Consider the following 22,445-nt stretch of genomic DNA (forward strand, 5'->3'; position numbering starts at 1 on the left):
TTTAAGTAGTTCTAACGTTTGGTTTCATTTAAAAACGGTGTGAAACATCTTGATTGACAGCTGAGACTGACTCACGATTGGTTAAAGATGTGCGTCGACAGAACCTTGATACCTTGATAGACAAAATTAATCTGAACCTCATCTGGCTCATGTGGTAAGTGGTGAATGTGGCTCAAATAGAACAAAACAAATTCCGTCCACCTCTGGTTGACACGGGTTATTGCTGCTTTTGGCCCAAATCTGTCAAACAAGCGTCGGAGGGCTGGATGACCAGTCTGCCCCAAAACTATTTGTCTACGTGGGAATAAGGTCAAACACAACATGGCTATATTCAGGATATTTTGGCTTCATTTATTTAATAGTGGAAGGATGTGGAGACGCAGTGTCCATCTTCATATGCAGTCGACGGGTTTATCATGTTAATTAGTGAGCTTTTAAAAGTGCCGCTAACCAGCCTTTGTGAATTGTCCACCAAGTCAGGCTTCCTCTGGCTTCCAATCTTTATGCTAAGCTAAGATAACCATCATCTAGCTCCATACATTTCCAGATCTAACGAGAAAGCACATGAGCTTATTTTCATAATTGCCAAAATCTTAGTTTGAAGAAGTGCTTCGGTTACTCTAGCTCCCCGGTACAGATCTGTGATGCTGATACATGACACCGGTGAGGGCAACGGTACAGCTGCAGTCACGTCAGCTACAGGATCAATGACTTTAATGACATTTCGGCACATATCACTCAACAGCTTCATATGTACAATGATCTGACACGAATAAGGCATTTCAAGTATCGAAAAACAACCAAGTGGTTTCACATTTTTGGTGATTTAATCCGTCTCAGGGCAGCTGACATGTTAACGACCGGCAAGTGTCATTAAAAGAGAAGAAAACCAGCACCATACAAACAAGTGGCAAAATGTACAGTATCAAGACACATAAGCTTTAATTTGTAAAACACCTCCCCCACAATGCATCTGTTCCGTCTTCACGTCGCGTGCCCGAGAACTCGTCTGAAGTTCCGGCTGCGTCGTGTTCTCGTGGGTCAGAGGAGGGGCGATGGACAGTGCATTCAGGGACTTGGATGAACGATAATTCACCACCACCACGAATCGAGTTGTTGTGTAACGACAGGAAATGACAAACAACGTATGTACAATAACTTTTCCTCTTAGAATATTGAAAAAAAGAAAATCCTGAGGGCTGTCGACTAGTGTTCCTGCTCGTCCCCGTGTGTCCTCTGACGAATACCTCTCTCCTGTTGGTCGCCTCCCATCTCTGTCACGTGATGTGTGAACAGGGGGGGGCGTCAGCTGGCGTCCAGACATTAATCCAAGTGCAGACATTCATGTTCCAACTCACAGTTATAAAGAAATGATGAAACTATACTCATTACAAGGTTATGATGAAGTTCCCCGCAGGCGGCTCGGAGCGTCGTTTTTTTCAGGAGCCTGGAGCAGGATGTGCTCGACGTACTCTACATCTTTTTTTTACACTTGAATCTGAGAAGTGTTCACATTTCTCAAAGCAACAATAAGTTCATTGTCTTTGTGGTAATTGGTCCTGAAACGAGAAGGAGCAACGCGTTAGGAAGGTTGTAAATATCACAGAGATTAGTGTAAATCACGTGTGGTGCCCTTTACAAAACTCAGTCATTAAGCCGGTTGAGAGAAATTAACAAGCAGACCGGCGTTCCAGTATAAGTGAAGAAGCTGACCTGCAAATTAACCCTTGCACCAGAGGCATTTCCCCGCATCCTCTCTCCCAAACGTGTTAATATGTTGATGTTGTGTATGGCTGAGTGTTCTGACAAAGAAAAAGGGAAGCAGGAAATCAAGGGGTTAGAGGGCGGCGGCGTTAACGAGTCAATTTACGACGAAATTCAATCTCTGTGAATATGCTGCTTGGTTGATGCCGCGGCTCGTGTCACCGCGCTGTACGCCTCCACCCCCACTGTTCGGCACGCGGCGGTCAGGAGAGGTTATCTTACCCTCGTGGTTTTGATCTTGTTGCCGGCGTAGCACATCCAGCCCGAGTTGTCGGGGAGCGTCTTGCATTCCTCCCCCTCCAGGCAAGGCTCCATCTCACACCACCACTTCCCAATTACTATGGATGCTACAGGCAACAAAGACAAGAGAAATGGTGATGCCGGTACCCTTCGCCCTAGCGCCACATCGCACGGCCCAGCAGTCCACAGAGCCATGGCCATTAGGTGCAGGTGTCTGCGCCCAATAAAACACATTATGTCCGAGGTGGCGGTAAACAACTCGGCTCCGTGTGTCACATGTGTACGTTTCAGATAAAACAGTTTCTTATTACAATGCGGCTCCTTTATGAAAGGCAGCGTATAAGTGGAAAGCAGAGGTTGGAGCCGAGGCTTTCAATTTACTGAGTGGATCAGTAAGTGTGTCTGTGACTTGACTTTAATGTATGCCACATTTCTGCCAACCAGAGAGAAAATTGCCTTAACTACAGGGTAAGTAGACAGCGCATTGTTTGTAATGTGTGATAGCGGAAAAGAATCTGTCGGAGCTGACATTGAGAGACCTCAAATTCCCTCGGCCGCTCCGAGATTGCAGTAATATTTGCAAAAAGGATTTAAGATAAAAGCTGCAGGTGAGAGGTTTGACAAAAGCCACATATTGACGTGTGAGACCCGAACACCAAATCCTTTTCTCACAAGGGACTGAACTGGTGTTTCAGACTTTTGTCAAAGCGTAAAAAAAAAAAATCCATCACTGAATAGCAACAAGGCTCCCAAGTCATCAGCAGCCATTTTCTTCTGCACCTATTTGCCTTTTGCTATTCTTTATTTTTCCCACTGTTCCCTGAGGTGCGTTTCATTCAGCGGTTGTGTTTAGCTGCCTGCTGCTGCTGGAGTAAAGCTTCCCCCTGCAGTCCCCCCCCCCCCGCTGTCTGTCAGCAACGGAATTTGGAAGTGACATTATCCCAGGTACTGTTAAATCGTATCTGGGACGAGGCATTGCACGGGTGCCTGTTATTTTAACAAATCTCTGTATTTTTACAAAAGGCTCGTCTGGCAGGATTATTTTATTTTCCCGAACAATACAGTCCACGTTCTGCTGAATTAAATACAAAAATGGAAATTGTTCTTTTCCCTGCGAGGCAAGCACATTCCAAATAAATGTTTTTTTTCCCCATGCAAACTCACGACAGCATCGCAGGAAAACTTCCGTTATCAGTTTTTTACTCACCGTCCACACATGAAGGTCTGTTCCTGGTGGTTCCAGCCACCTTCCCTGGCAGGCAGGAACACTTGACCGTCTGTGACCGCTCCTCGATACGATTCTTGTTGCAGCATCTGTGAGCAGCAATTACTTCACATGTGCCGCCCTCTGATAAGAAGAGAAACAAACACACACACACACACACACACACACAACAAACTACATTAAGTCAGCATCTCAGGGGTCACACACAGTCACACTTTGCTTTCTGAGCAAATCGTTTTGTGGACATTTGTGGATTACCGCAGACTGTTATCATCGGTGGAACCAAAATAATCACATTGACTGAGATGCTGCACTCAACCTCGTCCCCAGGTAAAAATGTCATGCCTAAAATACAGAATTGAATAATAGAGCATATCTCCGCAAGAACAATGTAGTTTTTTTTCAGACTCCAGGTTAAAATGAGATGCTAACGATATAGAATTTAATAAATTAGAATAGAATAAATGAGTATATCTCTGCAACTGTTTTATGTATAATTGGTGTCTATATAAAGATATCTAACTTGTGCAATTTCTGCAGAGGTGTAGTAGAAACAACAAAACTGATTTCCATGATATTGTTTGGCAGGAGTGTGGCGTCACCAGAAGAAGTTTGAATCTTTGGGGTGGATCCAGATACAAGTTTGGATCCTGGAACTTTTCTTCTACTTTCTCTAACATGGCCAGATAGAGGGAAGTTTGATACTAAAAACTAAAACTAGCTCCTTTGGAAATTGTATGAAACTCAGTGTCATCCATCAAAAAGTGTCAGTGTAATAATATAGACAGTATCATGATATATCATGTGTCATACTTTTGCTTGCCTCAAGTACGTTTCGTATAAACTTTCCAATTAGAGGTATTTTTTCCATCGTTGTACTGATACCTGAAGTAGAACATCTCAATACTTCCGCCGCTCACCGTCATGTAATATTTCTGCCCACGATTCTTTTGGAAACTATCTCACAGGTCGGCTGTAAACAAGAATAATCATCCGTGTGCTTTTACTCTGCAGACGAGGCCCCTGCAGCTTGTTGAATGCTAAATGACGATGAAGAGACGTGTGAGAGCCCAGCAGAAAGAGAGACGTCTATTAGCGGGCAGGAGAGGCCTGCTTCAGGGTTATCATGAATACCAACACTGGCTCCACCACGCAATTATCACCAAACAACCGGCTGTGCCCTGGAGGACGAGGGGACCGGACTGACTGAGCGGACTCGACCCACCGCGACCGCTGGCCTCTCCCACCCACTGCGCTCCGACTCTCCACATGTGAGGGCTGCGCCGCAAAGAACCATCTGACAATTACACCCGTCAGCATGACACAAGATCAAGGAGGTTGAGGAGAGAAAGAGCTGAGAGAGAGAGAGAGAGAGAGAGAGAGAGAGGGGGGGGGTATCTGGTGTATTGCAAGTAAAGTGAACCCGAAGTAATGTTTGACAATGAGCTGTGGCTTTATGAAATGTGTCATGGCTTGATTTGCATATATCGCTTTAACCGCATTTTAATATTTGTGGTTTTTTTAGGCCCTCCTCATGCACAACAATTTGTTAGACGCACAAAGCGGAGCCGTGCACGTTTTCTCGTGAGAAAAAACCTGATGTGGTTGCCGAGCAGTAAACAACATCCAATCACATTTCAAAAGAACCCCCTTTATTTTAACATCACCTCATTACAACGGTAAATAACCAAACTGTATCACCGTCCTCATTAATAGCTCATTAAGCTGCTACACAAACAGAAGATTAATGCTTCAGAACAGAGCGTTACCCACTTATTGTCATCGATAATGATGGGTCGAGCTTAGGCAGTCAATTAGTTAATTGATTAGTTGGTTAACAGAAAATAATAGTCAAATGGTTTTGGGTAAATGAAATATAATCTGGATGCAGTTTCTTTCATGTGGGTGTTTTGCTTTATTTTATTTTATCAGTTAGAATTAACTGATATAGAATGATCTGGATTTTCTTTAATAAATGCATTAATTCTAAAAAAATACTAAACTAATTAACTTGTTATCAAAACAGCTGCTAATTCATTTCCTGTTGATTAACTACCTATTCTCCAAATTGTTGCAGCTCTAAAAATATATTTTTTTTTAATAAATGAATTAACACTGTACAACTAGAATACATTTAATTAGGCTGTAAGAGTTTAATACTGACAATGAATAGTGAATGTGTTGGGCTAAAATAAAGTTTGATCACCCTTTGAATTGCAAATGTGACCAGGTCTTTAGGGATTACATCAGTAAGGATGCAGCAGGTTTGCAGAGAAGCCGGTTTAGCGTTGCACGAGCAGCTGCTTCATATAAAACACAGTTTTTGTTCAAACCAAAGCCAAACGGTAATCCATAAAGTAGCTTAAACTCAGACAGAGACACAGAAAGTAACGTGTCAGTTCCTGGATATAATTGAACCATCATGTGAGCTCCTCTGGGGATTAGCCAACTCACAGCCCCACTTGACCCGCTGGATGGAAGTGAATCACCGCGCCTGTCTCACACTCTATGTTCATAAAAACCCTCAAGAGGAGACTTAGACTTCAGAAGACTTGACAGCGCCTCATCCCAGGATCCTGTGTTTCTTCGAAGTGGAAATACAGCGTGTTCAGCATCTGCTTGTAATGTGGAGCGCATTAATATGGATGGACCATGTCCTCTTCAATGTAATCTTCAGCCACTAGGGGTCCCGTAATCAGGAACAATGACCAACTCGTAGTTTGATGACGTCACAAAGCAGCGCGGGATCATGGGAGTTGTTGTCTCAATGCCATTTCTTCCCCAATAATCTTCTTGGGCCACTTGGTTTCCCCCCCGTGTGCATTTTCGGTTTACTCGGAAAAGCTTCAGCGGCACAAAACAACAATCCTGATCCGTTAAGAGCGACTGATACAAACTGTGAAAGGAAAGAAAAGCTAGTTTGCCCCAGAAGTCACAGCAGAGACGGTCAAAGCGGATTTAAAAACGTCCTGTTACCTTGAATAAAACTGGGTTTGAACTTCGTTGGAAAACATTTTGGGTAACACAAGTGCACAAGTCAACAAAATACACTTAATTTTTTGACATTTTATTGAAGAATGGTAACTTTACCTTTTTTAATAGCTTTAAGAGTCAAATAGTTGGAATTCAGCGAGCCTTTCTCCTCCCTGCTTCCTGCCGTGTCTGTTCTCAGGGTTATCGTGTAATAATGGAAAAAACATCCTGATCCTGTAGCTGGTCTGGGACAAAGTCGGCTGCTGTCTGATGCACTCAACCAAAGGGCATGTCTGCACAACGTTAATCGCGATGTACCAGTGGAAGCAGTGGGGCATCATTTGAAAACAACAGCCCAGAGGGGTTTGTTCTTCTTAATGCATCCCCGTAATTGCATAAGACAGCCCCAGATTTCCTCTTTGATCTATTAAAAACACACCACTCAACAGAATTAACTTGTAACCGCTTGTTGCTCTCGCACAGAGCAAAGAATCAGGATGCTCTATATTTGGAAAATTATCACCTCCAAAGAATACATCACAAACGGATGGAAATGCAAATTCCGCGTGGTATTTCCAGCCGTGTTTAGACGAAAGCCGAGCGGCGCTGACGAGCGTTCTTCGAGTTCGCACCTGGTTTCACCTCGTGACTACAACACGCCACACGCCCCGAAATCCATTTTTGACATTATAAATATTTCACAAGTCGACGAAGGATAACATGGCGGGAGATGAACGCTCTCATCAGGTGAGGGCTGGAGCCAAGCAAGGGTATAATTGTTTTCTGTATTTCCATATTCCCATTATCAGCGTGAAGGAACAAAGTCAGTCTCACAGATAACAAACGTCTTCGAGCTGTGTGAGTGTGTGTGTGTGTGTGTGTGTGTGTGTGTGTGTGTGTGTGTGTGTGGTTGTGTTGTCTTCCCCTGTCAACATACTGACTGACAGGGGACAAGGGTCACACGAGAAATCTTCACTCATTGGTTCAGAGGTCAGACAGAAGCAGAGGGTGTCTCGACTGGAGCTGCCCTGTTCCCGTGGCCATGCTCCGGGCGCCTGCTCCTTCATTACTCTGAGGCTGGGAACAGAAGGTGACAGGAAACCAGGGGACCGCCCACAACCTGCGCCCGGGCCGCAACTTCACTTTTTAGTGCCGGGAAAAGAGCTGAATAAGTCACAACTTCATGCTAAATGAGACGGTGGCTCTACTTCGTGTCTTTCTTGGACGGGCGCTTCGGTTGTGTGATGATTTATTCCATCAAACCGAGATATTTATTTTGTTGCTCTGTTTTGGCTTTTGGAAAACAAAGAAATATCCCTGAGAACAACACATCTGCTGTATTTAGTGCCGCGGCCCAAGGTCCTAATTTGTTCAGTGTCAGTCTCGCCTGCACTTGTCTTCGGCCTTGACTCACTCCAGACTAACGGCTGCCGTTTCCCATTTTTCTAAACTATCATTTGATTTGATATCTGTGCCACCTTCCACCTTTCATTACAAAAGGAGAGAGATTGGCTGGAAATTGCATAAAACTACACAAACATATTGACATTTCTCAAACAATTCCAGAAGTCTTCATATCTTCATTTCTCAGCTTAACACTTAAAATGTGTCTTGCCAAGGGCCCAAGGAAGCGCAGTGTTGACTTAAGTGCGATTTGGACTCGTGATGTGCTCAATATAAATATAGTTTGAACAAACAGACGGTCGATGCACTGAGCTTTGAATAAAACGTGTGAACAGCTCTTTGTGCAGCGGCGGTGGCTTCAGGATTCTGTGGAAAGCTGCAACCAGCCTCACCACAGGAGAAGCAAACAGCCCCATTCACAAACACACAGGTTTAGAACAGGCACCACAGTGAATTACACAATGATGGAGAGTAACAAAGTACATTTACTTTAATTGGGCTCTTAGTGTTGTACTAAGACGGACACATTGTGTCTTCTATAGACCGTAGGTTCAACAACCACAAAAAAAATTACATCGTACATTTCCCATCGTGCAAGTTGTTTGCTTCTTTCTTAACTCGTGATAGAAAAGCTTGTATCTCCAGCTCCAGTTTGTAACCCAGACTTTATGCAGCTGTTTACACCGACTGAGCAGAATTGCTTATGACAGGTAAACTGTATTTAATTTGTAAAATCAATGAGGTGCTTTACTTGAATCTTTCTCAGCAATATTCTCCTTTGACATGTAGTAAATGTTACAAGATTTACTCCAGTGCATGCATTTAACAGCCAGAGTTTCAATTACTAAATTAGGAATGTAAATCAGAATGCAAAATGGAAAAATCTATAATTATATTATAGATAGAGCTATAATCATCTGAATTGTGCGTAATATTGAAATCTAAATGCACTAATAAAGTTGTTTTATGGAAACAAGGTTTTTAGGACCCAATTATTTATAGAATTACATTATTATAACAAAATATTTGACTTCTTTTAACATGTTGAATTCACAGAGCCAGATACTGTAAAAATGTAATTGCGCAGTTAGAAGGAAAAAACAAGGTCTGTGAAAGCCAAGAAAGCACACAGCACTTTACACAACTCCTCACAGAGGGATCTGACTTTGTTCAGGTTTGCCACATTGATTCCTTCTCCCCCGGAACACTTAGCTGTAGTGCTCTCAACCACACCAATGACGACACCTGGCATCAGCAGAGCCTCGGCTGCCGGACGGAGTGCGACGGACTCCTGCACGATGAGTCACTGCGTCAGGATCCGATGAGTTATGGACAGCACGCCTGGATGACGGCAAATGCTGTCAAACCATCCATGACATGAACGTGTAGCGGCCATTCTGACTTTCTGTGGATCTGCGGTTCTGCCTGCCCCGGTGAATGTGAGCGGTGGGGGGGGGGGGGTTCACGAGGGACCGGTTAATGGTTCTTCAAACGTGACGAAACAGACACTGCACAGAGGAGGATGGCCAGTCCGTCTCAATAGAAATGTCACCCTGCAATAAGTAATGCAATGACTCCACGTGGACTTTAATGAGCCCAGACTGGGCCACTGCCTCTGGAGAGAGCGGGTGTACCATCTGTTTTAGACGTTCCATAGGTGTGGACACGGGAAACACTACACGTGCAATTTATAGAGGGTTTCAAATTGATATCTGTCATTTGGGTAAAACCTAATAATCTAATAGAAATATGTGGAATTATCGAATTCAGCAAGCATGGACGTGAAGGCAGCCTCTGGTTCACTTCATACACAAACCAAACGGAAAAGCCTGAGGGAATCAAATCATCAGGAAACCGTGTTCCTCTCAGACCTTTGGATTCCAGTGATTGGCAGCCAGTGGCATTACGTCCACGCCCTGAGCTGAACTCACACGCTCGCACAGCCATGTTGCCGTCTGCACGACAACATGGCTGGAGACATCTGAGCGACTCCCTGCAAACCTCAGAGTCCACATCGCAGGCAAGTCCCCGCCAACACAGAGCGCCCCATCACCTGTTGTTAATTACTTTGTTGTTTAAAAGTCATTTACCAGAGACAGCAGGCCCTGGTCTCCGAACCACGGCAGTCCATGTTTTAGAGCAGCAGGCCTGTCACCTTTTAATGGGAAATGCATCCAAGGTGACCCGTAATGGGCCCCACTCCCTCTCCGTGCAGGCTCTCTGCAGACTTCCGAGCCAGCAGGGCTACGGCAGTTTCGGAAATAGGAGCGGCAGATTAGAGAATGTCAAATTAATGCAGATGGAAGACAGTGAGAGGCACAGGAATGTGACTGCGTGGTGTCAAACTGAGTGACAATTTGTATTCCCCTGCCTTCTGTGAAAACAGCTAACGTCCCTGCAGTAATGTTGTTATTCTAGAAGTAAACACCGAGGTGAAAATTAGTAATATATCGCTTGATAAACTGGGAGACAAATTTGTTTCCGGGGTGGAGAGAATCCTGCGGACGGTGTTTTGTTGAAAACAGCTTGAGAAACTTCAGAGTTTGAGAAACTACATCTATTAAAAGGTTTTTCCTTTTTTCTCTTTTGACGCATGTGTGTGTGTGTCTCACAAGTTCACACTGTGTGTTTGTTAAGAGAGAGAGAGAGAGAGAGAGAGAGAGAGAGAGAGAGTGCATATGCTTGCCAGAGAGAGAAAATCAAAGCAATTTACGAGCGAGGAAAACTACCAAATTGCCACTGTGGGAAAGAAAAAATAAAAGCACCGTCCATGACAAATAAAAAGCAGAGAAATTCGTGGAATATGGCTGGCAGCTTTGACAGCATGTCACACAAAGAGGCCCGGTCCTGTGCACCGGGCCAAATACGGGTGATACTTTATTGAAATGCAAAAAAGCAGCGTTCACAGAGTGGAGCCGGTGTTTGTTTCAAGATGCACGAGGAGCGCGTTGGAACAGAGGAAGCAGCGAGTGGCAGCGGATTGGCCCTTTCATTTGCATGTGAGCCCTCAAAGCCGGTCGCGTGTGCTGTCACCTCATCACAGGCTCGGGACCACGCCACACTGGTCCCCATGAAGGGCATTAACTGCTGGTCTGACTCTCGACGCGCTCGAATGAAAGCCTGTGGTTATTTGGTGTGTTGTTATGTTGTCCACTTATAATGCAGCTGTGTGACTCGCTCGGCACGACATGGCGACGCTACTGTACAGCAGCAATCACGCGGGCGGCTTTCACGTCCATTAAGCTCAAATAAACAAAGGCACATTATCCTCTCGTTGCACACATTCACTTCTGAGGGGGGGGTTTGGGGGGGGGGGAATGGCCCCCATAGAACAAAATAACAATGCGAAAAAATATATATATATCTCGTGTCTCTTCAACGTCTTTCATTTTTAAATGTCAAGCTGTTCCCGTCCTTCTATCGAGCTCCCCCCCCCCCCCCCCCTCCCCCTCCCCCTCGCTGCAAATGTCCAGAACTGGTATTTCACGTATTTTTTCTCCTTCTTTCTAGATGGCCTGCTCTGATGAAAGTGTTTCATTCAGCGGGATGAAATAGGGGGAGGCAGAGACAGAGGCGAGCCGAGGAGCCTTCAGAGAACAGCTGCTCGCCTCTGATGTGACTGCTCGTCCGCTCACTGGCGGCCAGACAATGTGCCGGCAACATGTAAACTGTGTAATAATGCATAATACAAGGGCTAAATGACCTTTCATGCTGCATGACATGTGCTCTGAAGGGTCGGCAGCGGCGGCGATTATTCACAACCTGCAAGCTGATAGTGTGGAGGGGTGGGGGGGGGGGTGGGGGGGTCAGAGAATGGTTCTTAACTTATTCGGTGTGACACTTAAAAAGCAGATTGTGTCACATGTTGATTGTAATCACATTGAGGGAGGGAGAGAGCATGTGCTGCTGTGCAGTTCACCAACACAACATGATCTAAATTCGTGATGTGTTTATTTTACCGATTGATTCGTAAATGACGTCAAAAGGAAAAGATTCAGTATGAACATCACGATATAAACCTTTAAAGAAACCAGATTTTTTTCATCATTCAATTTCTGCTTGTCAGTCATGATCCTCATATTGTCAAAAAATCTACTTCCCCTACGTTTGTCCCCCACCCCCCCTCTCACACATGGCATACTTCCCCAGTCTCTCCAGGAAAGATAATTGGATCTGTAGTGTAAATATGCCAGAAGACTTATAGCACACCGAGGAGATATTAGCGACGGGAAGAAAGAAAAAAAAAAAACTGCAATGGAAGCTGATAAACCCAATATTAATTACTTTGCTTATTTCTCATGCTACCCTCCCCCTTGGAACCAATTAGTAAGTTGAGATGCTTCTTTTCAGTTTAATGAGGTCTAAGTAATGATAATGAATTTCATATTCTTGCCAAGCATTTAAAATAGGCTCCCACAAAGGCAATGCCATATGAAATGATCTCTCAAGCATAATTCCCACTCTGCGAGACGTATTTCTTTCATTGAGAAAATCAAAATCGAGGAAATGAGGTCCCATTTTCCGCGGGAGAATGAATTAATGGAAGTGGTTTTTCCCTCCGCAGTGGCGCGTTTGGGGACAACGTGTTAGTCACAAACAATAGCTCCTGAATCTGCAGCCCCAGTTCTGAGTAGATTCTAATAAACTTTATGTCTAACAAACAGGGTTGCGGAAAACTAAAAAATTCTCATCTAAACTCCGCTCGCAAATAGCCAGAAGTGAAGTGACAGAAACCCTGTTCGTCGTCTAAAGAGCAGGGAGAGCCCGAGGGCGGCCACACCTTGAAAACCCTCCACACAGAAAGAGAAAGCCAGAGCGGAGGAAAACAGCCTGTGACAAACCTGCTTCATCTTTACACCTCCTTATAATGCAGGTCAACAGGGACACTTGCAGCGGGGGTTTGCCTTTTACCTTGGCAGGGAGCACATCTGCTGGAACAGTTCTCTGCACACGCAAAACAAAAGGTCTGAACTCCCTGACATGATATTTACAAGCTGTTGGGACACTAGCTATCATTAATTCACCAGTAGGGCTGTTTGTTTGTTTGTTTGTTTGGTTGTGGAATAGTTATCACACGTGAGGCAACACACAACCACTGTGCAACCGGCGAGTGCAGAGATGGTTTGATAGTTTCCATTAAACCCAATGTACAACAGGTTGATTTCTTTAATTTCACGTTGTGAATCGAGAGGCTTATGAAGTGGAGTATTTGTGTTGTAGCGATTCTTCCTTACAATATCTAAACACAACACATTCATTTACATAATCCAAAATGTTTTCAATGATGTTCACACCCAGAGAATCACACAATTCTATCCAAGGTAACGTGACATTTTGCTCATCTCTGCTATAACTTTGGGAGCAAAGGATGAGAACGAGAATGGTTGATCCCAAAAGTCATCAAACTAGGTTGGTCTTGTGTTTTACCCCTAATGGGGCAAACCAAAGAGTCCAGTAATGACCACGGGCCTCAGAATTGATGTCCTTATAATAACAACCGCGTCTAAGAGGACAACAATCAGCCACGCAGGTCAGAAACCACCTGCAACATTAGTCATCCACTTATTTACTCACTTGTTCTTCTGTTCCTCAGTTCAGGTTTACATGTACATACTTCTGACAATATACAATCTAAGTGGACTGTATATACTCTACACTATACAAATGCACTTCTGTCATATTTACTTACCTCATGTAAAGTAGACTTTAATAATCCAAATTCATTTGAGCCCCATTTGACTATCGCCCTCTTCTATTTGCATTTGTAGTTATGTTTTGTTGGTCTATTTTTTACTGTACGTCTTAGTACAAGAGTCACATTTATAGTTTCTGTTCACATACATGGCAGATAAAGAAGATTCTGATTCTGAATAATATGCAGAATTTTATCCTTATTCTGAATATGATATTTTCTCGATTATTTTATTGACATGAGTTGCCAATCGATGAATCCACTCATGTCCCTGTTGACATGTGACTACCACAGTGTTGCATAATTCTGTGAATAGGCTTTAATACTGCTGATAAGATGTACACACGTCTATACAATAAGACTACATGTGTCATAGTATGTGCTTGATTTGATTCTTGCTTATTTGGGGTTTATGACTAATACAGGTGAAGGTAATCACAAAATAAGTGTTTAGATGACAGTGTCTTATTCAGTGTCTTCATCACGTTAACCTTGCTGTAATGTAGACAAAGTGATTGACAGGTGATCAATCCAGGAAGAGCCTGAGGTGTGTGTGATGTCTCGTTATCATGGATGTGTTACTGACCAGTTAAAGGCTCAGGACCATTAGACCAGACGCTCTGTTAACACTTCTGGTTGGAAAGTCCCTCACATGACTAAAAACAGATGTGAATCAACCGCAAAGAGACAAAAAACCACTTAGAAGAGACAGAAAAAGATGACAGAGTGACACAAAGTGTGATTAAATAATAGGCGGCGAACACGAACGTCTATGAAGAAAAGCAAAACGAGCACAAAGACACACACAAAACCATCATAGAAGACAAATCAACCACCACGACGGGAAGTGACCACAAAGAGAATCAGTATTCACAAAGACTACAGAGACACGAAGATAATAAACAGAGACACACAAAATGAGACCCAAACCAAGACGCACAATGAGACGTAAAAAGACTCAAAACAGGAGTCAGGACGACCACAAAGACGAACACAACGGGACGCAAAATAGGATTTAAATGAATCAAAGAGACACAAATCACACCACAAAGAAAGACAGAATGCCCACAAGGACAAAACATGGGAATTGATTAAAGGAAAGAGGAGAAAAGCATTATTAACCACACAAAATAACTGTTAATAATGATAATCCTGCCCCTGGCTACTTGAAAGTAGAGTTATCAGCTATTGGCTAGAATATTTGCAGTTATTAAATTGGCATTTGTTTAACAACCAGTGTTACTGTTGTTAAAGTAAAGTTTATCGTTCTGGAATCAGATCTTTAAATGTGAAAACTAATATTTTTGCTCATTTTACAAATCTACCACCAAGTGTGGACCTCCGCTTCAAAAGTCAAAACCCACCCCTGGTCTAATGCAGCTGCACAATTCCCAGTAATGAAAGTTTAATACTAATTACGCCGAACATCATCATTACACATTAATTAGTGTGAAAAATTCATGTTATCCGTAAACTCTGTGAGGAGGCCACAGATAAACGATCTCACTTTCCGGAATCACTTTAATAAGAGGAGAAGAAACAATCTGTTTGCACACAACAAAATAAGAAGCCACCGCGGAGCCGAGCTTCGTTTGAGACTATTTCTGGATTAAAGCAAAGTGAAGCCTTTCATCAGGGTTCCAGAGTCGACCGTCCCTCAGCGATGACAGCTGTCACAACAGCAAATTAGGAGAGCTGCTGTTAACTAACGACTGACACAAAGGCCTGAGAAGCTCACTCATGACCCCGGGAGGACGTGCAGCTGCGTGGAGCCAACCAAGTGTTTTTCAAATGATCGACTAATATCATCGCTCTGGGGCTAAATGTCCTCCGCTGCTCATCGCATTCTCCGGCTGCCTTCCATGGGAGCGATGCTGTAAATGTGCTTTTCAGTGTAGAACTGTAGTACACAGGCACTGGAGCACAGATCTCAGCCAAGGCCCAACAGTCCCTTCAGATTCTAGAAGTCCATCACATTTGAGTTTAAACTAGAGCAGATACATACAAACTGTTGATTTTCATTATCTCCGCTACATATTGGTGGTAGTCACAGGTCTGTAGCTCAATTTGCTATCGTAAAGCGGCTAAAAGAACCACCTCCTTAGGATTTAAAGAAAACTAGATCCAGATTATATCATAAATATCAGTCCTTTAAACAGGCCTGTTTCATTTGATCAAGATCCATGAATTAATCTCTGAGACGTCATTGGAAGATGTTGAAAGCGCAGTATTAAAGAAACTAGAAAACAACTGGATCTGCCCCCTGTTTCAGATCCACACTAACTGTTAATGTGTTCATCCTTGAGTCATTTCTCACCCCCTCCACACAACTTGGTGGAAATCAGTTGAGTTGTTTTTCTGTAATTCTGCAAACAAGCAAACAAACTAAGAATGTGCTCTTGGTTCAATTCCCTTGAATTCTGCACTGAATCCATCACGTTCATCTGGATATGGTTCCAAAACTATTGAAGATACTTTATATATAGTTGATTATCTAATCGCTGCACATCATATTGATGGAAGTTACTGATTTCCATAATTGTTATCATACAGCAAAAAAAAGCCATTATAAAATCCCATTTAAATCCACAGGAGCCAAGTCTGGATGTTTCCCGCAATATCCATGAATTATTCCCTGGGACAATGGTGAGAATGTATAAAAAGCAAATATAACTAAGTTAAAGAAAGTTAGTCCTGTATCCGCCCTCTGATTTGAGCCCAAATGTCAAAAACTTAAATTTTGTTGTGTAAATCCATTCGTTAGTTTTTTGTGTAATCCTGCTGACAAACAAACAACCCAACAAACTGACGGCTGACAACATGACCTCCTTGGCTGAGGTAACGGCTGTTTCTCCGTTCAGCAGCAGATGAATATTTTGCCATAAGACAACAGCTTTTGTTTTGTTTCCTTGTTTGTTCGGATGAATTAACACGGAAGCACGTAAGGTTTTCTTTACCGTCACAGAAAACACGACAGCGCGGCGGAGACAAGAATCCGGCACATCTTTGAAAATGGAGGGGGGGGGGGGGGGGGGGGGCTTGATGACAGCGAACGCAAACACGAAGACGCGCCCGAAGCCACGGATGATGAGGAATGTATTTTCTTTCCCTTTGTGTGTGAGATGATCAGCCGGATATCTCAGACGCAGGATTGGAGCGCGGGTTTGAAAACGCGACGCTCAGAGGTCACGAGGTCGCCAGCGGAGTGGCAGACTGCCGCCAGCGATGAGCACGGCTCACTGAGTTATGAGCACTGCAGTGACTAATTTGTGTTTTCTAGAATATGTACATGAGCGTTGGAAATAATAGCCGCCGTTAACATTCATCAGTTAGTTCTAAAAAAGGTGACATTGTGGTCTATACAAATGATCATAATTAAAAGCATCAATAGTATTACATTTAGTAGTAGTAGTACAAGGGATGTGTTTACAGTTCTGTGTCGGACAAGTAACACATCTCTGAAGACCCAGTGCACAGGGTTAAAATGAATGACAGAGGATTTTACTTTTTACGATCCCACCGCTGAGATATGAATCGAACCATGAACTTTGCAGGCCTTTAAAAGCCTGTTATGAATGCTCGGGGATTGGGGCTAAGACAAGAAACAGCTGGTGTAGTCATGAGAGGGAGAAAGCCGGCTAATTAATTAAGCTGTGGGCCACAGAAATTCATTTTGCATATAAGCGTTGTGATCACAAACCATAGCCCCTGTACAGAATTGGCTGAAAGACTTCAATTAAACATGCTGTTTAAACAAATATCCACAAGCTTAGAGGAGCCCTCGCGTATGAATAATTCATGACCTGAAAGAGGAAATAAATGGGAAATACGGAGATATGTAAAACCTATTTGTAGCTGAGAGCATACAGTAATAATTAAGTCCCTGATTGTCGTGAGATTCATTTTACTTAAGAATATATTTTTCCTTTCAGGGCCAATAAAGGAGATGACACAGATAAGTGTTTTCCCGGTGAAATATATGATACGACGACAACAACAGGGACGTGGAAGCACGGTGAACCTGCTGCTCGGCGGTGGACATGTGCACCAACAGAAGGACGACGTGGGTCCGTCGAGCACCAGATGTGGAGATGCCTCTGGCTGGGGCTGCACGCCACTTCCCATTGGCACTGTGGCGGAGCGGCGATGACACAAGTGAGAGCGCGGCTCGAGAGTCTAGGGGGACGGGTGGAGGAAGATGTATGTCAAAATAATGTGCCTCCCGGATGCATTATATAAGGCTATTAAATTGTCACTGTCTAAAACAGTGCACAGAGAATACAACCTTTGATTGTGACAGCCGAGAATCCATTTTTCATGTTTGCCTCATTGCGAGCTTCACCAGAGAGTGGCTTCTTTTGTTGGCACGCACATGAGGAGGGATGGGGGGGGGGGGGGGGGGGGTCCTGATCCCCTAGCCCTCACTAAAGCTACCGAAAGGGAAATGATTGGGAGAGTGGAAATTGGAAATGGGCGTACTACTTCATATGTTTCAGAGAAAAACTGCATTAAAGCTGCTCGGCATTGAAATTACATCCATGTTGAAGCAGCTGCTACAGAGGAGTATCGTGTGTAGTTACAGTGTGAGGGGAGAGGAAGACTGTGAAATGGATATCAGGGTAAAGTATTTATGACTTAAGACTGAATAAATTATAATATACAGTGGATACTTACATGAGCGTTACTTGTGCCTGGACCCCCCCCCCCCCCCCCCCCCCACACACACACACACACAGAGACACACACTTTCTGCCTCTCTGTGTATCTCATCGAAACATTTCTCCAGCAACCACAAGACGTAATCTGCAGCGTTAAGAGGCGACGACCTCTCAGTTATGAACAGTTTGACCCTGCAGAGCCGACTGTTGGTGGGAGGGAGTTCACGAGGGAGCAAGGCCACCTCCGGCTGCCACTATGTACTCTTTATCATATACGCCGCGCTAACACCCCCACATCATGCACTGCATCCCCAATGGCACTGTTTCTTCAGCTGGAAAGAGAAATGCTGCTGTGCTGCACATTAAAAGCTAAAAACTTTTTTTTTTTCTGCTCTAAAGAATAAATTTAACTCTTCACCAAATATAACACAAGAGCAGAAGTGTAACTCTTTTTAAAAGTGCTGTTTGCATGTACGAGTATCTATTTCTCCGGGTTGTACACAAAGACAAGCGTCCTTATGTGTGAGTGTTCAGGGGCGGGGTGCAAATGCACAAACCCAAAAGCTACATCTCGGCCCCGGCACTTTACAGACGCACTACAAACGCAATCTGCTCTCTTTTGTGCATCGTTCACGCTCTTTGCACCAAATAAATACAGCACCTTGTGAATCATAGCACGGGGAACAACGCCGCCTGCACCGGGAGAGCTGAGAAAAGCTCCGAGCATTCCTGAGAGAGTGGCAGGCAGCAATCTGTAAGTGGAGCTGTAGGGTGGGGAGCAGGGCGCTTTGTCCGAGCCACTGAACATACACGTCTCGTCAAATGAAATCCAGCTAATGGACTATTGGACACAGTGTTCGCAATAAGGCTGCCAATGTGTCAGTGCATGAGTGAAGCAGTTGCCTATATGTTGTCAATGGAAATTATTCCTGGGACAAAATGCTGCTGCTAAACCTGAAATCCTTCTCTCTGGTGTTCCTCTATACGACACAGGCAGTTTTTAAAACATGGAAATGTAATCCATCTAGAGTTTTTGCACGTGGTGAAAGGCGGGTCACAATCTATCTGTTTCCCCAATGCCAGTGCACGTGATTGACTTGTGCTTCTTCCAAACAACACCCCCCCCCCCCCCATGGGATCTAAATTTCTATTGGCAAGGACACAACTGATCTCTCTCCCCCTGTAATCTCGATTTTCCTCTGGTAATACCAGTCACTGTGAACTTGTGGTATTTTGCTGCCTTTAATGATTGGCCGAGTGGTCTGCAACCAATGGCCTCCTTGCCACCAATTCATGACCCGTCAACCCCAATCCTCCCACCAATCCAACAGGCACACAACACGCCGCGCAGAACAAATGTCCCAGTGTCAGAATCAATCCAGGCAGGCTTCCCATCCTCCTCTCATAAAAGTGGCATCTCATTTATCCAGGACTGAGGACTCGCCATACGATGTCAAATGGAATGACAGGGCATTCACACTTTCAGTAACAGGGGGTCCTGAAGGATTCGAATCTCTCGCTCTGAACTTGTTTTTCTCCATAGAGTTGCACATTTGAAATATTAATTCCATTTCCCCTTTTGTTGACATGAGAAGACTCTCTCTCGAAGATATCCTATTTGTGAACGTCCTCGTCCCTTTCTCTCTCTCTCTGTGTGTGTGTGTGTCTTTTCTCCTCCTCCGATACACATGTGCAGACGTGAGTAATGAAATGAAGGTGTTGGAACAGGAAGTCTTCTGACTCACAATATTGGGAGAATTGAAAAGACCTCTTGCTGATATGCTTGAGGTGCACTGGCGCGTGGAGGAAATAACAGACACCGAGGACCCGCACGCTCACGCAGACACTTCTCCCTTTGAAGTTCTGACAGCATTTCGGCTTCCTCTCCTCCGCCTGAATCCTGAGATCATAATTATTTACCATAACCGTTGGCTCACATCCACCTGATGGAAAAACAAAAAGTTAAACCGTAATGGTTCGGTCATGTTCTATTCAGTGCAATTTCACACAGGGAGCCCAGTCGCACGGATCAGATTGAGGGGGAGCAGTGTTGCATGAATGTCAACGGTAATGGCTCAAGATGGAAAGTGCAAAAAACATTTATTGTCTTTCGGTGTCATCTCCGGCACAGAGTATTCACTCGCTATCAAGGCCAAACCTTAATGGAAAAACAGCCACTGTACAATGTGCCAGCTAAATAATTGCTTGTTAGTTTAACCTAGACTGCGAATATATTATTGAATGTAACGTCTTAATTAATAAACAAGGTGGCAATGAGCTCCCAGAGCAAAGCAGTGACGCAGTTCACTCCCCGTTCGTCAAATTAAACACCCAATGCAACCAATGCCACCTTGCCACAGTCAACACGCAGGCAGCAATTGAAAGGAAGAGCTTTGTCTGAAGACTCCAGAGCAGGAGAGAGACGTCACCGAAGCGACTCACCGATCATGTGGATGGTGGTTCGTCCGGGCCGCGTCCCATGATGCTGTTGGATGGTGTCGTAGAACGTGGCCTGACACAGCTGGATGGCAGTCACACTGACCCACAGGCCCAGGCAGAGCAGCCAGGACATGACAGGACACATCTGCTGAGGGCCGGGCAAAGGTGAAGTCAACGCAGAGACCATTACATCATCTTCCCCACCTGTGAACCACAGGTCGTAACCCCAACCCCCAACCCCACACCCCCCCACACACACACCCAGATTCAGGAGAACAACACGTAAACACAAATACATACATTTAGCATTTCGCAGACACGCTCCAGTCTATAATCGGTCTAAATGCCCTCAGTGGGATCTGTTAGTCATCGGAATTTATCATTAACATGATTATATAAGTATGACTTCCTCCCTGTTTCGTCTTGCGAGTTTGCCCTGGCTTGTCCCTGAGCCACATCGCTGCAAATGTGGAGTGATCCCTGGGGAGTTTTTCCCATGCAGCAGAGATTTCCCCTGACAGGCTGACTCCCTTCAACTCCTGAGCTGTGCTCCTGCCTCAAAAGCAAAAAATCAAACCTAAAGAAAGATGCGATTTTGCGAGCAGCTGGCTGCCGAGGCTTTTCTGTATCTGTCAGAATAATGTGACAGTGACACAGCAGTAAGAAAATTCAAAAAGCCCTGTAATGTTTCACCATGCTGTTTCGATTTTTTTTAAAAAAGAAAGAAGAGGAGGAGGAAGAAAGTAGAACAACAACGAGGAATACTCCTGGTCATAGAGGAGGAGAGGTGGCTGTTAAGGAGAAAATACAAAACGTCTCAACCCTGAAATTATTACAAGTGTCACATCTGCAGCAAACAAGCATCACACTATTAACCACCTTATTGATTCGTTATTAATTCATATCAGAGACAATTGATAACAATTCATACGTTGATATATTTAGATTTGATTTCTTCTAGATCAGATCTGGATACATTTCTGGTGCATAAAAACTTTAATCCAACCTTAAGAAGTAAAATAAAACCATGTTGCACATAGACTGACGCCATTATGGTTCCTGCATGGATATACATGAAATACATATTCTACTCATGCACATTACTTCTCAATCCTTACACACGTTTGTAGTGTTTGTGGCATTAGTATATACAATTTTATTAATTTAATCAATATCAAATCACACCCTGAAATGAGATTGTAAAAATGCCCTTTGCTTTTCTAAACAGAAATTCTTTAATTATGCAGTTTTCACATTTTGCATTTAAAATCCAAGAATTTGCTTCACATTTTCCCTGTTTTGCCCAAAAAAGCCAAATCTATTCAAATAAAGTAATAGATCTATGCAATAAATTATTTTTTGCCACAGAGTAAAAAGAATGAGGATACAATCTTACCTGAGCAAGCCAACTAAGAGTATATAAATATCTCAGCAGAATGACACAAATCCATCCATAGTGCCGCTCATGCTGATCCAATCCAATAACTCTGAATTTTGGCTGGAGGAAGGAACTCCACTGACTCCGTCTCCCCCTGCTCCGGCACTTTGATAGCAACAGTCCAGTGATTCCGAAATGACCGTCAAGTCAGAGTCACAGGAAAACAGATTTACAGCTCTTTCAGTTCCACCTTTGAAATATCACTCCTCCCATTGACACCGAATTCATTTGCCCCCTCGCATCTGTAGGCACGTGCGGAGTGCTCCTTCATTAACTGTAGTGAAATCTCCTCTCTCCCCGTCTGCATCCTTCCTGTGAGAGGCAGCCTCTGAGCAGTGGCTCTCACTGAGTCCCCCCTCAGCGAGCACCAAGAAACAAATGTTCCCGTACAGCCGAGCTGAGCGTAAGGACTGTATCACATGTCTTAAAGCCAGACTGCCTCTGGATTAGATGGCATGGAGGCACTCCACCTGATCATATGCTTCTGACAAATGCAAATCAGGGGAAACTGGCACCACTCACGTCGCTGTGACCACACGATTAACAATTATTTACATTTAGAATGGATTTCTTTTTTCTCTCCCGAGGGAACATTTTCCTTTAATTCCTTTT

At 43.9% G+C, this 22,445-nt stretch overlaps 1 protein-coding gene across 2 annotated transcripts; it reads right to left on the reverse strand.

Annotated features, from left to right (window-relative positions):
• Nucleotides 1-497: 497 nt before the first annotated feature.
• On the reverse strand, nt 498-22,197 carry LOC133956842 (chemokine-like protein TAFA-1). 2 transcript variants are annotated; one of them, XM_062392184.1, is made up of 6 exons: nt 21,792-22,197; nt 20,399-20,540; nt 3,212-3,352; nt 1,987-2,111; nt 1,714-1,802; nt 498-1,559 (listed from the first exon to the last, which is right to left on the reverse strand). In XM_062392184.1, the coding sequence occupies exons 2-5, from the start codon at nt 20,538-20,540 to the stop codon at nt 1,770-1,772; spliced, it is 441 nt and encodes a 146-aa protein (XP_062248168.1). In that variant the 5' UTR covers nt 21,792-22,197; the 3' UTR covers nt 498-1,559; nt 1,714-1,769. The 2 variants fall into 2 exon arrangements, with proteins under 2 accessions (XP_062248168.1, XP_062248169.1); XM_062392185.1 differs by having other exon boundaries at nt 20,399-20,543.
• Nucleotides 22,198-22,445: the final 248 nt, after the last annotated feature.

The sequence above is a fragment of the Platichthys flesus genome, chromosome 7 (genome assembly GCF_949316205.1).
Source record: "Platichthys flesus chromosome 7, fPlaFle2.1, whole genome shotgun sequence".
Lineage (NCBI taxonomy): Eukaryota > Metazoa > Chordata > Actinopteri > Pleuronectiformes > Pleuronectidae > Platichthys > Platichthys flesus.